Source organism: Babesia bigemina, assembly GCF_000981445.1.
Source record: "Babesia bigemina genome assembly Bbig001, chromosome : IV".
NCBI lineage: Eukaryota > Apicomplexa > Aconoidasida > Piroplasmida > Babesiidae > Babesia > Babesia bigemina.
In genome coordinates, this window is record NC_027219.1 from 636,496 (window position 1) to 650,145 (window position 13,650).

The following is a 13,650-nucleotide window of genomic DNA, read 5'->3' on the forward strand; positions in this document are numbered from 1 at the left end:
GTCTTCAGTGAGAGCATTGCTTTGGGTAGAGTGTTGCAATTGTTATTGCCAGTCTAACGACATATTCTTGTGTTGTCGTGGATTTTTGTAACTAGTGTGAACGGCCGTGGACCCGGTGAAGAGTGTGCTGTGGAATTACATGTCACCACACCTTAGTTGGGCATTGTCTACCGCAGGCATTAGGAAGATGCAACTTAGAGGTTTGCATATCAGTTCGCATTTTGAAACCTCTACAATGCCCTTAACACACGACAAAGAGCAATACGTGGTACCTGGAATGGGACTTCACTGAGCCCCCAATTTGGGTGAGCAATTACTGCGGCAGTGCCTGAGCACGTTGGTCGACCTCTGGGAGTGGCGGCTAGACCGTGTGGATTTCACCCTATATGCGCGCATCTCGGTGAATTTCTGCCTATGTATGAGTTAATCTTCAGTGTGGTGGCATTTATCGTCAACATCGTGATAAGTCTCGAGGTCGTAACCCCAGACTGCACCCTAGCAGAGGCTTCGTGGGCCCCCGCAAACATAGCTACCCACTTATTCGTTACGCCGCAAGAGTTGCAACGAGCGTGCACACAATACAATCTTACGTGAAGCATTGGCATTTTTCTCGCTTCAAATACAGGTGAGTCTATTTTAATACTTATCATGCTGGCGCAGTAACTAGACGGTACATATGTTGTTAGAGGTGAATACGACGTGTTTTGAGGGAGGCGAGCTTCAGGAACACGTTTCGAGAGCACACGTCGACGAGAGTCTGTCTTTCGTTTGAACAAAACCATTTAGCTATACATCCGTGGCCAATTATTTCGAATTACTACGTTTGAATCGATTGCGTGCGAGATGGCGGATTCAACTGGAGAAGCCAAGCCAACCCACCTGGCAACGACTGTTTCTATCGGTAAGGGTGAGGAAGGAAATGAAGGTATCTATGGGACATACGAGGGTAGCACACGAGGTAGTGATACAATAGAACATAGGGGCACAAACGAGAACAAAATGGGTTCACAAGCAGCGTATGAAGGCCGCGCATACCCGTCACAAGCAGCGTATGAAGGCCGCGCATACCCGTCACAAGCAGTGTATGAAGGCCGCGCATACCCGTCACAAGCAGCGTATGAAGGCCGCGCATACCCGTCACAAGCAGCGTATGAAGGCCACCGATTCCCGTCACTAGCAGCGGGTATAAGAGACATACTCGCGTCACAAGCAGCGGCAACAAGCGGCACACTCGCGCCACCAGCAGCGTATGAAGGCCACCGATTCCCGTCACTAGCAGCGGGTATAAGAGACATACTCGCGTCACAAGCAGCGGCAACAAGCGGCACACTCGCGCCACCAGCAGCGTATGAAGGCCACCGATTCCCGTCACAAGCAGCGTATGAAGGCCGCGCATACCCGTCACAAGCAGCGTATGAAGGCCGCGCATACCCGTCACAAGCAGTGTATGAAGGCCGCGCATACCCGTCACAAGCAGCGTATGAAGGCCGCGCATACCCGTCACAAGCAGCGTATGAAGGCCGCGCATACCCGTCACAAGCAGTGTATGAAGGCCGCGCATACCCGTCACAAGCAGCGTATGAAGGCCACCGATTCCCGTCACTAGCAGCGGGTATAAGAGACATACTCGCGTCACAAGCAGCGGCAACAAGCGGCACACTCGCGCCACCAGCAGCGTATGAAGGCCACCGATTCCCGTCACTAGCAGCGGGTATAAGAGACATACTCGCGTCACAAGCAGCGGCAACAAGCGGCACACTCGCGCCACCAGCAGCGTATGAAGGCCACCGATTCCCGTCACTAGCAGCGGGTATAAGAGACATACTCGCGTCACAAGCAGCGGCAACAAGCGGCACACTCGCGCCACCAGCAGCGTATGAAGGCCACCGATTCCCGTCACTAGCAGCGGGTATAAGAGACATACTCGCGTCACAAGCAGCGGCAACAAGCGGCACACTCGCGCCACCAGCAGCGTATGAAGGCCACCGATTCCCGTCACTAGCAGCGGGTATAAGAGACATACTCGCGTCACAAGCAGCGGCAACAAGCGGCACACTCGCGCCACCAGCAGCGTATGAAGGCCACCGATTCCCGTCACTAGCAGCGGGTATAAGAGACATACTCGCGTCACAAGCAGCGGCAACAAGCGGCACACTCGCGCCACCAGCAGCGTATGAAGGCCACCGATTCCCGTCACTAGCAGCGGGTATAAGAGACATACTCTCGTCACAAGAAGCGGGTATAAGAGACATACTCGCGTCACAAGCAGCGGCAACAAGCGGCACACTCGCGCCACAAGCAGCGTATGAAGGCAGCGCATTCCCGTCACAAGCAGCGTATGAAGGCCGCGCATTCCCGTCACAAGATGCTGTTGCAGGCGACATACTCGCGTCAAAAGGAGCGGTTATAAGAGACATATTCGCATCAGAAGAAGCTGGTAGAGGTGGCGGAAAAGATGATTCACGGGCAGCGGGTAGCGGCGCCGGCAAAGATGATTCAGAAGCAGGATATAAGGGTGTACGTTGTAAGGCTTTGCGTAAATTCCGGAAGCCTATAAAGAAACGTTTCCGTTTTCGTAGTGAGTATGACCGCAACTCTAGCAGCACTTCTGAGAGTTGCGGTAGTAGAAATATGGAACAGGTTATCATTGACACTGCCAAATATGCCGAAGACATAAGCACTTTTGTCAAGCATATTGCGGAGAATCTAGACCGGCTGATTCATTTTGGACCTCCCCCCCAAAAGCACCATTCAGAACGTGACAAAAACGACAATGCGCGTGAAGACGTGGAACAGAGTTCAAACGACACGTTTAGTGCAGGCAGTGAGGATGGTACAGAGGATCTTCCGCCTGAAGACCATAATTCTGAGAGTGAAGGAGGCTTGTAAATAGCTCTTTGCACCCGCGGGAATCGCCACGTGAAAGTGGCAGCGTGGGCACGAACTATTCGACAGCCTGGATGAAGAAAAGACGGGGACGACGTTCACGCAGTGCTTCCTACCCTCCTTGTGCACTTCACCCTTGCTGTACACGCTTACATCCAGTAATAACAAGCGCATATCACCTAAGCAGCAACTAGAAAGTAATGTAATACATGAATGCGTCGGTTTATTTGTTTATGCTCTGGTCTGGCGATCGCTAAAGTCGGCAGCACGACAACGCCTTGTAAGATTCGGTGACGCGTCCGCCAGATGAATGTACGGAATGCGAATGATTGTTTGAGTACCCATGTGATGTGATATGTCGTGTCTCTTGAGGAATCGATATGAATCTACTGCATCTTAATCCTACACCGTGGTTCACACAGACCGTTGTTAGACCATTAGCGTGGTATATGGGTGCGGCGGAAACGTGGCAGCCTGAGCTGGAAGCATGACATTCAATTGGAATTCAAATGAGCTCACATTGCTATGGGCAAACGATATATGGGAATGTGTACAACTGCGGTTCAGGAATCCCGCCGTGGAAGATTGGGTCAAATTTCAAGATTCCCTCAGGCTTTATAGAACGTCGCATAGGAGCTGCAATGTTCCGCAATTAACACCTACTAGTAGAGCCGTACGATTAGTTTACAAACCAACAAACTATTCCCCCAAGAATACACATGTGAAGGACGCACATACACACAAGATCGTACGCATACACACAGCAGTACCTAAACTAATTGTGCACTAGACTCTGCAGCAACCGCCGATCACCGCTGATATGATGCCTGATTTATAGGGAAGGCGACCAACGGTGCCATCGTCTGAAGTTGTTACATGCCAAGAAACCTTAGGAATCGCAGTTGCCGCAATCACCTAAAGCACAAAACAATTACGATACGCACGTTAGACAGTAGAAGAATCGTCTGACTCCGTCACCGAATGATTGCGAGGTCGATCAACAGCGTGTAACGCGCGACTCCATAAGCGCAGCAACACACCACTTGCAACATTGTTGAAATATATACACATTGCTACACATTGATTCAACACGCAGAGCTACTGTGTAAGCCCTTTTTGGCCAAAACTTATGCACGTCTATCACTCGCGCTTTACATAGTACATGCCACGCTTATTGTCTAGAACTGGCAGCGATACGGCACTTGGGTCGCCATTGCTTCGCCTAGGTCTGCCTCGTTCGCATTAAGAAGAATTCGCATACTGTGCTAAAGCGCATATGTATTAGAAGGCAACACCACTTGTCTTGTCCTTCCCCGCTATTAAGACATTACCTGCATTCAGTGTTCCTACTACATACGCGGGATCTTCGCGACGCAATTAGCAGATAGGCACGATATTCACACGATTTCATTACAATAATTGCGTAATTTAGCTAACCCTTCAAAATGGTATACAATTCGTTGACCCAGGCTCCTCGCAACTTCAAGGAGGCTGTTGACTGGTTGATGGCCGTGAGGGGAGATGGTGCTAAAAGAAACGTAGCAGCATTGGGTGCCGCACTCTTCAGTTTCCTGGCAGACAAAACAGTTGACAAGATGGAGATGCCGGCCCTCGAAGAAGTTAAACATGTTACTAAAAAGTTCCTGGATCAACCGGAGCTTAGGAACCAGTGGTTCGTAGGAGGGCTGGTTAAGCGGTACAACGACCTTATTAATAAATCACCTGGAGGGTTAGCTAAGTACTGTCGGGTTGTTGACGAATCCGATGAGAACGTCGTAAAGGGCAAGGGCATCACTGCTGGATCCATTGTGGAGAACCTTGACAAAGTTGTATATGGCACTGAGATTCTTGGATGATATTAAAAGCCCAGGCGAGTACGAGTCTGCTCACAGTCCAGAGGCTACGTGGAGTAAATCATGTACCCAAAAGCCGGAAGATTGCGCAGCTGTCTTCGTGGGTATTGCGCCCATGTTGTACGCAGGTGTACGTTCTCTGCACTATGCGAGTATAGCCGACACCTTAAATTGGGCACCGTCAACGGAGCAGGAGTTTAGTTTGGGGAAGATATTGAAAGCCTTGGGTTACGTAAAGCCAGAACGCCGCACTGGCATGACGGCTTCGTATGTCGGCCGTGCTTTGGGCGGCTTTAGATACGAGACAACTAACTTCATTTTCGACCTCGCTGGCTTCTGGGCGTTGTAGTGATAGGGGATTGCAAGAGCTGTGAAAGCGGCCAGGCACAAAAAGGTGCCGACTCCGATTCCCAGTCAGTAGCCATCTAATCCTCACGAAACACATCTAATCAATGTAATGTAATTGTAACAATGTTTACAAGACCTTCATTTACAATGGTGCCGCCGTCAGTCGGGGGCTAAGCAGTGCCCAGCGCCAAATGATTTGAATTAATGGAGCAGCTTAGTCTGATCAGATTGCGGATTCGTATGCTTCAATGTCTCAAGTGTACACATTCTGTGGAATTACGCAGCCTAAACAGTCGGCGTGAGTCACTACTCCGCTAAACGCCAAAACATGCCCAACCCAAACGGAGCCACGTGGCACAATATGAATTGTGGAACATGCATTCATCGATTTAGTATTAGAGACATTAATAGGCATTGCGCGGTGCCTATATTATTTTCATATGGTAAGTGAGAAATTGTCCCACGCTGTACCCACTATGAGCTTATGACCGTCCTTAACGGCCTGGTGACGGCGGTAGCCACGCAAGGCGGCGTGAGCAATCCTGGTCATGGTGAGTATGTGCTCGCTTTGGGGACCATCGGGGCAGGTTTGCGAGAAGTGCGTCAGAATAAGCTTGCGCGCACGAATACTCGACGCAAATTCGCCCGCCTGGAGACATGTCGAGTGGCCATTGAAACGTGCATAGGCGTTGTAGAGCTGCTCCCATTCTAGGCGGCTGTAATTGCCTTGCTCTAGCACAGGCAACTGCAACCCCATAACATCGGACCAGTATTGAAAAATAAGCGGCGCCATACGATCTATGGACTCGCTGGCTTTCGAATTATCCGCCTCCCCAGTGGCATCGATCTTGCGATCTACCTGAATCCCGTTTTCTCGCAGTAGCTGAGACGCCATGGCACGCATATTCCTTTGCATCACCCGACTCTTTGGTTGGTCTTTACCGGCCAGGGAAACTCCGGTGAGTTCATTGATAAGAGCGACAAGACGCACCACGTTACCCACAATCTTCGCAGCGACTTGTGTCTCGGTGTACAACTTGAGTTCTCCAATAAGCTTTCTAACCATGGTTGTCCAACTGGGCTTACGCTTTTCCTGGAGGTCATTGTCGTTGTCTGCAGTGGAATTCGTGCCACCAGCTGCGGGCTGCGATGCAGGGTTATCTTCCGGCGCTTCATCTGGGTGGTTCAGCGCCTCATCAAGCGTTTCCTGGCGCTGTATAACATCGCGCAATGCGCGAATCTTGCGATTGTAGTAGTAGTGTATATTACTTAATGTGCTGTGGCACATTTGAAACTTCATTTCTTCTGTTTGCAATAGCTGATCCAGCATTCGCATGGTTGTTCGTTTCATCGGATCAGATGACACATGCCTGGTTAGGCGCAGCAACATTTCTGAACCAGCGTTGGTTGGCATGTTGATGGTGGATTCATGGATTAACACGTCTGCGTCCATGGCTAATGGCTGCAGCAGCCGGCTGTCCGCCGTGTCCTGACATATGACAAATTTGCGCGGCAACCTTGATTGGCTCGTGTGCACCGACGCCTTGCTACACTTATCATCATCTCCGGATTCTGCGGACACCACCACTGGTTCGGGAGACCCCACGGTACAATAACGTTGTCCCACCATCTTTTCCTGGACGACGTAACCCACAGTGTTGATGGTGTGGACCAGGGGCGCAGCCTTAACAACGCACGTGTCATCCTCATGGGCAACGTAATGCATATTATCGTCAGGGTAGAGATAGTTTATCTTGAACGATTTCTCTGAATTCTCTCGCTCATTGCGTGCACTCGCTTCATTTCCAGGAGCAACAAGTTCGTGCACGACTAATGACCGTAACTGTTGAGATTTTGAAGTCGATGAAAGTACGTTTGCGATAAATTGAGCGGTGCCCGAAGGACCGTACACTTCAATCGGGGTAGCACCTGGAACTGAACTGAGGAACGAGAATAATCCAAAGGAGTGGTCGCCATGCAAGTGAGTGAGGAAGATTTTTCGTACACGCCTGTCGCTGTATCCTGTAGCGTAGAGGCGTATTATGGACCCTTCTCCGCAGTCAAACAACCACAGGTGCTCCACGCCAGAGCGTGCGAACACTATGGAAGATGTTACACGCGTTTTGGATGCCTTCCTAGAACCCGAGCCTAGGAATGTCAGCTTCCAGGTGCCACCCCCCGGTGGGGCAAGTGGCTGGCAATCCTGAGGCCACGAGTCGCCATCAGGTACGTGGATGTATGACTTTGTCATTTCATAGTACTTGAACAAACCGAACTCATTAAAGGTAAAGTATACTCCGTCGTGCCGCAATATTTGTGAAGCAATCCACTTGAATACCGACTTCGTGATCGATAGTGCCCCCACAAGCCGCTCAGCGGGCTTCAAAGGGAGCACAAAATCCACCGCCGCCACTGCAGTGTTCACCAACCAGTCTTTAATCGCATGAAGGACTTTTGATCTGCGTTCGCTCTCGTGTTTGTGGTATCTGTCCACGAGTTCGTCAAGCAACAAAAGGAATTCGTCAACGTCAAGGGGGTGCTGCATACCCAGCGATTTCGTCAATCTAGTGAGCGCATTGCTCAAGATCGGAGGCCACGTGTTAAGGCTTTCCTTAGATCGTCTCATCTGTTCGGAAAGGTAGCGCCTGAATCCCATGTCCAAAGACTTGTACTTGCCGAGTTTGAGGCTATAAAACTCTTTGATGCCGTCAGGGGATACCGCTGCCGCTTCCCAAGCATCCCACTTCAGGTCTGCAATAAAAGACTGTAACTCATCATACAGGCCTGCATTATCTGTTCGCATGACGGGGCCAACGGACTCAAACAGGCGTACCAGCTGGGAATATAGCGCCTCCTTATGGGAATTGCCTTGCTTCCGTGAGCTTTCCTGTTGTCCTGACACATTTTCATCTCCTGCATTCCCTGGCTTCGCCAAATGGTGTGCATCGGCACTCTTATGCTTGGTAGCCGCATGCCCCGGGTCTACCGCTGTGAAGTTCTCACGTAGGCCCTTGGAGTACATTACTGTAACCTCGTCGACGCTATTTGGTTGTTCACTTGCCGCGTCATCCCAACCCGATTGGCGGCGAGCCTGCGTCTTTGCAGCAGCCCTAATTTCTGTTGACGCAACTCTGGAGTTATCGTCACCCACTGGCCTGACGCCGTGCCTCCTCGGATGGGACGTTTGCTTGGCACCACCATTGTCTGACACCTTAGGCGTAGGTAAAATCTTGTCGTGCCCACCGTCACCAAACAAAAGAAATCGGTCGCCGCCTAGAATGTCATTAGTATTGCTGTTAACGCTCGATCGCCGCCTACCGTAGCTGCGGCTATTCCAACTACCACTTTGGTGTAATACTGGACTATGTAGCGTCCTGGTAAGCTGTCTTTCACCTTTATGCGACTTGAATCCCCACTCTGCCACGAACCCAGTTACCAGGGTTCCTACCGCCGGCGGAGGTGCGATAGCTGAAACTGCGGTCCACGCTGCTGCCACTAGACACGCACATATTACCATTATGCGACATGCTCCCCTACATTAGGCGTGCATCAGCATCATAGCAGGGTCATATGGGTTCAGCAGATTCTACCGAGGAGGTCGATGTACCTTCAGTGGTTCAATTCACCGCCAAGTTTACATCATGTCATCCTTGGCTATCACATAAACCTACAATAACGCAGATGTGTACACCTGTACGAAGGAATTGACTACAGTGATAACCCCGGTAGTAAATGCCATCGCGCCATACGGACCACCGTTAACGACGCTAGTGATTACAAAAGCCATTAGACATTATGTTTAACTGCAAAATGATACACTGCGAGTCCTATCACGCAACAAAGCACTTGGATTCCGAGGCAAAGGACAGACAAATCGCGCTCTGCCATGGGGCCGAGAAGCTGCGCTACCATTATACTCGAAGATTCCACGTGTGCTCACCCATAGTAGCGCGTTGAGGAGTGTGTAGTTATTGGAGTATTCCAAGAGCTCAGTTGAGGGGTTGAAACTACGCGATTATGTCGACATCCGGCACATAACTTACCACGGGGTCCTGAAACGCGGACAGTGCTTGATTCCGATAAGCTACACAGATGTGTATCGCTTGCAGCCATTTATAACACACCTGAGGTATAGACAATACAAAATTAGCTATCTGCGGGAGGAAGAGGAGCAACATAAGCGCAGAAGTCCCGCACAACAACGCGTTTGCGGCCAACAACGCCCCCTGAACTTTATTTGGGAAAGATTCCTGGGTAATTACCGCCATTGAAGTGTATATGTTTCCTACGAATATGGATGCCGGGTACCAGTTGTAACACAGCAGTCCTGCGCTCACCGCGAGGAACGGCAGTGTTAGCTTTAGCGACACCAGGTGCCTCTCCAGCGATGCGGCAGCTTCCAGTCCATTATGCGCACCAATAAGTTGTGATAATTCCTGCACGAGCGTTTAACATGCGACTACAATAACTCACGAGGCAGTTGTGCGCCACCACGAAGATGGCAATGATCGCGGATTCGCCCACTTCTAGCCCATTAATACCTTTGTTATGCCATCAACTACAACAGCTCTGCAATAACCTACCAGCGTATATGTTGATGGCGTTTACGAAAAATATCGCCAGAAGCACCAACGATGCGTAGTACGCACTGCCGATGTTGATCGCATGCCCCCCTATAAGAGGCAGTACTCGCGGAACCGTGAGCACGGTTTCGCGTGGAAACGCTTTGCATATGTGTATAGCAACTGCGACGTATGATATCGCTCGAGCTGACGCACTCACCAATGCCAGGGACGGCCACCTTTGAGAACCACCCGAGCTGCACGATGTCGTCAACAAGTCCCTACAATGCATTTGTTACAGGCAGTATAACAACATACAAGAATAGTCAGCGTTGTGATTGCGACCAAAGCGCAGTTGAATATAGCGATATCGTTTGGGCCGGCGTTTGCAGCGCCAAGGCCGACGAGGTAAATCAAGTAGAGAAGACATGCCCAGAGCGATCCTGGCTCGGCCACTCTTTCAGAACCTTCTTTCTGGTGCAAATTGATGTTGCAGAGGCCTGAAAACTAGATGAGCATTCACCAATGCAAAAGTTGACAACACATGATTAAAGATCATTTGCCATCAAATCAACCCCAAACAACAATTTTATCGACAGTTGGCGCATTCCGTCATTGACGGTGTAATGGCTGCCTAATGGCTCCTATTAGGCTGTTTCAAATACAACCTGATTTTTAGTTAAACAACGAGGCGCGTACCTTTCAACTGGAGGGCTTTCACCAACTTAGGAAGGGCAGAGTAGCTTGTAATTGCCAGAGGAAAGCACGTGGATAGCAGGAAGGCAGTGCGGGTGGACCAATCGTCACACATACACAGCAACGTGGCAACGACGGCGTAAGGCACGCCAAGCAGGCACGCCAAAACGACTTCAAATTTCAATGAAGGAAGCACTGTGAAGCGATGTCTTGCAGGATTGCTGATTCCGCCGCCAGCCCTCGCAGCAAAGCCCAAATCTCCGGGTTGACGCATATTTACAGATCGCTGCGCCACGTGACGAAGGTCACGGGTAAGAACATGGGCTAAAGTCTGGAATATTGGACATTGTTATTGCGGAATAAAGGCGTCCCTAGACACCTACGTTGTTTTCGCTCTATGCGTTTAGAAAGTCCACTTGCGTATATGTGTCAGGCATCGCGCCAAAATCATTCATGACCTGCACACATCGAGCTTAGACACGAATCACGGTGTCTTTAACAGCGTCTTGGGCATGTGTGGGCCACGCAGGTCTCTATGCGCTGCACTCGGTTCACATGAACCGGCAGTAGACAGTAGACAAGCAATCTCGGCTAATAGCTCACGGTAGACACGTGTGTATGTGGTTAAATACACCAAATAAACATTGTACTATAACCACGGGAAATTGTGACGTTCGAATGCGTTGTCACACGCATAAGTGTGTGTAACTCCATCTATTCGAGCGCAAGAAACGCTGGCGATTCACTGCCGCCGATTATACTACACACTGCCATTTTACCTTTACAAAATAAGTCATTCATGCGGTGGAGCAGTAGAATTTGTCATTGCTGGCACGAGGGTTAAGACGCGCGGTGGTGTGCAACAGCCCCTGCCTCTCCCGGCGGTTCCATGCAACCGGCGCCATTCCTTAAAAAACGAAAAGCACGATCACAAACAGCTACAACCAAACAACAATTTATTTTGCCTTCAAGTCCCATGGAGGCGCATAAGGGGTTTTCAAATTTGGGCGCTTTGCTGGGCTTTTACGGTCTGGCAATAGCTGGAACCGAGGAGGAAGGTACGTCCATGCTACCTAGCGCACGCTCTTTCGTCTGCGAAGGAGGCTTTATCGAGTGTTTGCGCTGACACATTTCAGGTTTTTCTCCCATCTACCGCAATACTGCATCCGAGACCTTGAAAAGGGCTAGCGACCATGGCAAATTTCAGACGATGTGAGTAGCGCCCAATCTACAAAGCCTCTCACTATCGCTGCAGGTGGGACGTGTTCCAACACGGTCTCAAAATCAATCCGGACGCTCCTTGCATCGGGAAGCGCGAGGTCAAGTCCGACGGCTCTCTAGGCGCCTATCGCTTCATGACGTACAAGGAGGTAGGGCGGTAATGTGGCACTGTGGCATATGGTACAGGTGGAATCCAAGGCATTAGTCATCGGAAGTGCCCTACACCAGCTACCGATAGAGGTGCAGCCATCATGCCACCCAAAGGTGAAGGACTCGAAGATGGTTGGGGTGTTCGTCACGAATTGTATTGAGTGGCTCATCCTCGAACAATCGTGTAACGCCTATGGATTCACGCTGGTTCCCATCTATAACACGCTTGGAAACGAGTCCATCCATACAATCCTGCGGAATTCCGGGATTAGCGTCTTGCTCTGCACACCTGCAACGGCAAAGACCATGCTCACTGTTCTTGAGTTGGGCACTGAAGGTGTGAATCTCGAGCTCATTATCCTTATCGAATGCGATGCTGTCGATGACGCACTCAAAAACAACAGCTTTGGAATCAAGTTCATGCTCTGGAGCGAACTGGAGGCTATGGGCAAGAAGAAGCCGCTGCCGCCGTCGCCCCCGCACCCTGACACCTTGGCCCTGATATCGTATACGTCCGGTACCAGCGGCACCCCCAAGGGTGTTATGCTCACCCAGCAGAACGTCACCGACCTTATCGTGGTGACCTGCGAGGATCGTACGTTTACTCTCTACTCAGCATGACACTCTTTCAGACGTGAAGAAATCATTCATTGAGAATCCGATGGAGCGACACATGAGTTACCTGCCCATGGCCCACCTGTTCGAAAAGAACTTCGTGAACGCTGTATACTACTTTGGCGGGTGCATAGGGCTCTACTCCGGGGACATCAAGAAGCTACTTGACGACGTGCAGGAGTTCAAACCCACCTTCTTCGTGGGAGTGCCCCGTCTGTTCCAGCGCATCCACGACAAGGTTATGGCTGGAGTGGCACAGAAATCGTTCGTGGTGAGGGGGCTGTTCAAGGCCGGGCTGGCAGCAAAGATGAATCGCATTAACACAACTGGTAACTATTCCCATGCATTATGGGACAAGCTAATCTTCAACAAGCTGAAGCTCCTGCTAGGAGGCCAAGTGAAGTGGATGCTGGTGGGATCCTCCGGCATGAACCCCAGCGTGATTGAACGCCTGCGAGCTATATTCGGCGTGCCGCTACTCTGGGGTTACGCCCTTACCGAAAGCTGTGCCGGAAGCACGGCACAGAACTTCCACGACACCGACCCTACCAGCTGCGGAGGGCCGCTGCCAAGCCAGGAGTTCCGCCTGAGGTCCGTACCCGATCTGCAGTACGACGCCACTGCGCACCCACCGCGCGGCGAACTCCTCATCCGTGGTTACAATGTCATGCACGGCTACTATCGCGACGAAAAGGCTACACAGGAAGCCCTGGTTGATGGCTGGCTGCACACCGGAGACGTCGTGGAGATTCTACCGAGTGGAGCCATCCGCATTATAGACCGCGTGAAGAACGTCTTCAAACTGGCTCAGGGCGAATATGTGTCGCCTGGCATGGTGGAATCTGTCATTAACATGGGCACCCTGGTCGCGCAGTCCTTCGTGTTCGGCAAAAACGATGAAGTTTACACTGTCGCGGTGGTGGTACCTGACGAGGACGTCCTGAAACATTGGAAGGAGGCCAATGGCATGGGATCGCTCAGCTTCAAGGAAGTGTGCGGCCGGAAGGAGTTACGCGACGCAATCATGGCCGAGATGGAGAAGCTGTTCCAGGAGAACAACTTGAAGGGATACGAGAAGGTGAAGGCCATTTATGTTGAGCACGAACTGTTCAGTGTTGAGAACGATCTGCTAACCGTGACCGCTAAATTGCGACGTCACAAGCTGCGGGAAAGATATGCTGCAGAAATAGATGCGCTCTACAAAGAGTTACGCGCGGCCAACAAGGCGGCCTGAGTTAGTTTGGCTACCGTTCAGCCAACCGTGAATCTATGTAATTTCCCTGTTTCATGTTACCGGTGGTTTATCACGTATTCTGTAT

General features: G+C 50.8%; 5 protein-coding genes across 5 annotated transcripts; 3 read left to right on the top strand and 2 right to left on the bottom strand.

Moving 5' to 3' along the window:
- Positions 1–843: 843 nt before the first annotated feature.
- On the top strand, positions 844–2,889 carry BBBOND_0402910 (hypothetical protein; the record flags this gene model as incomplete). The annotated part of the gene is made up of 1 exon (XM_012914535.1): positions 844–2,889. One exon carries the CDS (start codon positions 844–846, stop codon positions 2,887–2,889), a length of 2,046 nt encoding a protein of 681 aa, XP_012769989.1.
- Positions 2,890–4,331: 1,442 nt separating this feature from the next.
- On the top strand, positions 4,332–5,088 carry BBBOND_0402920 (hypothetical protein; the record flags this gene model as incomplete). Its single annotated transcript, XM_012914536.1, is given in 2 exon segments — positions 4,332–4,694; positions 4,714–5,088. 2 exon segments carry the CDS (start codon positions 4,332–4,334, stop codon positions 5,086–5,088), a joined length of 738 nt encoding a protein of 245 aa, XP_012769990.1.
- A 435-nt stretch (positions 5,089–5,523) lies between these two features.
- BBBOND_0402930 (-Ribonuclease BN) lies at positions 5,524–8,604 on the bottom strand (the record flags this gene model as incomplete). Its single annotated transcript, XM_012914537.1, has 1 exon — positions 5,524–8,604. The coding sequence occupies one exon, from the start codon at positions 8,602–8,604 to the stop codon at positions 5,524–5,526; it is 3,081 nt and encodes a 1,026-aa protein (XP_012769991.1).
- Positions 8,605–8,873: 269 nt separating this feature from the next.
- BBBOND_0402940 (N-acetylglucosamine-1-phosphate transferase, putative) lies at positions 8,874–10,619 on the bottom strand (the record flags this gene model as incomplete). Its single annotated transcript, XM_012914538.1, has 8 exons — positions 8,874–8,987; positions 9,028–9,075; positions 9,113–9,523; positions 9,561–9,610; positions 9,671–9,832; positions 9,870–9,930; positions 9,968–10,149; positions 10,349–10,619. The coding sequence occupies 8 exons, from the start codon at positions 10,617–10,619 to the stop codon at positions 8,874–8,876; spliced, it is 1,299 nt and encodes a 432-aa protein (XP_012769992.1).
- Positions 10,620–11,321: 702 nt separating this feature from the next.
- BBBOND_0402950 (fatty acyl-CoA synthetase 3, putative) lies at positions 11,322–13,565 on the top strand (the record flags this gene model as incomplete). Its single annotated transcript, XM_012914539.1, has 5 exons — positions 11,322–11,403; positions 11,482–11,557; positions 11,601–11,715; positions 11,753–12,311; positions 12,349–13,565. The coding sequence occupies 5 exons, from the start codon at positions 11,322–11,324 to the stop codon at positions 13,563–13,565; spliced, it is 2,049 nt and encodes a 682-aa protein (XP_012769993.1).
- Between the last annotated feature and the right edge of the window lie 85 nt (positions 13,566–13,650).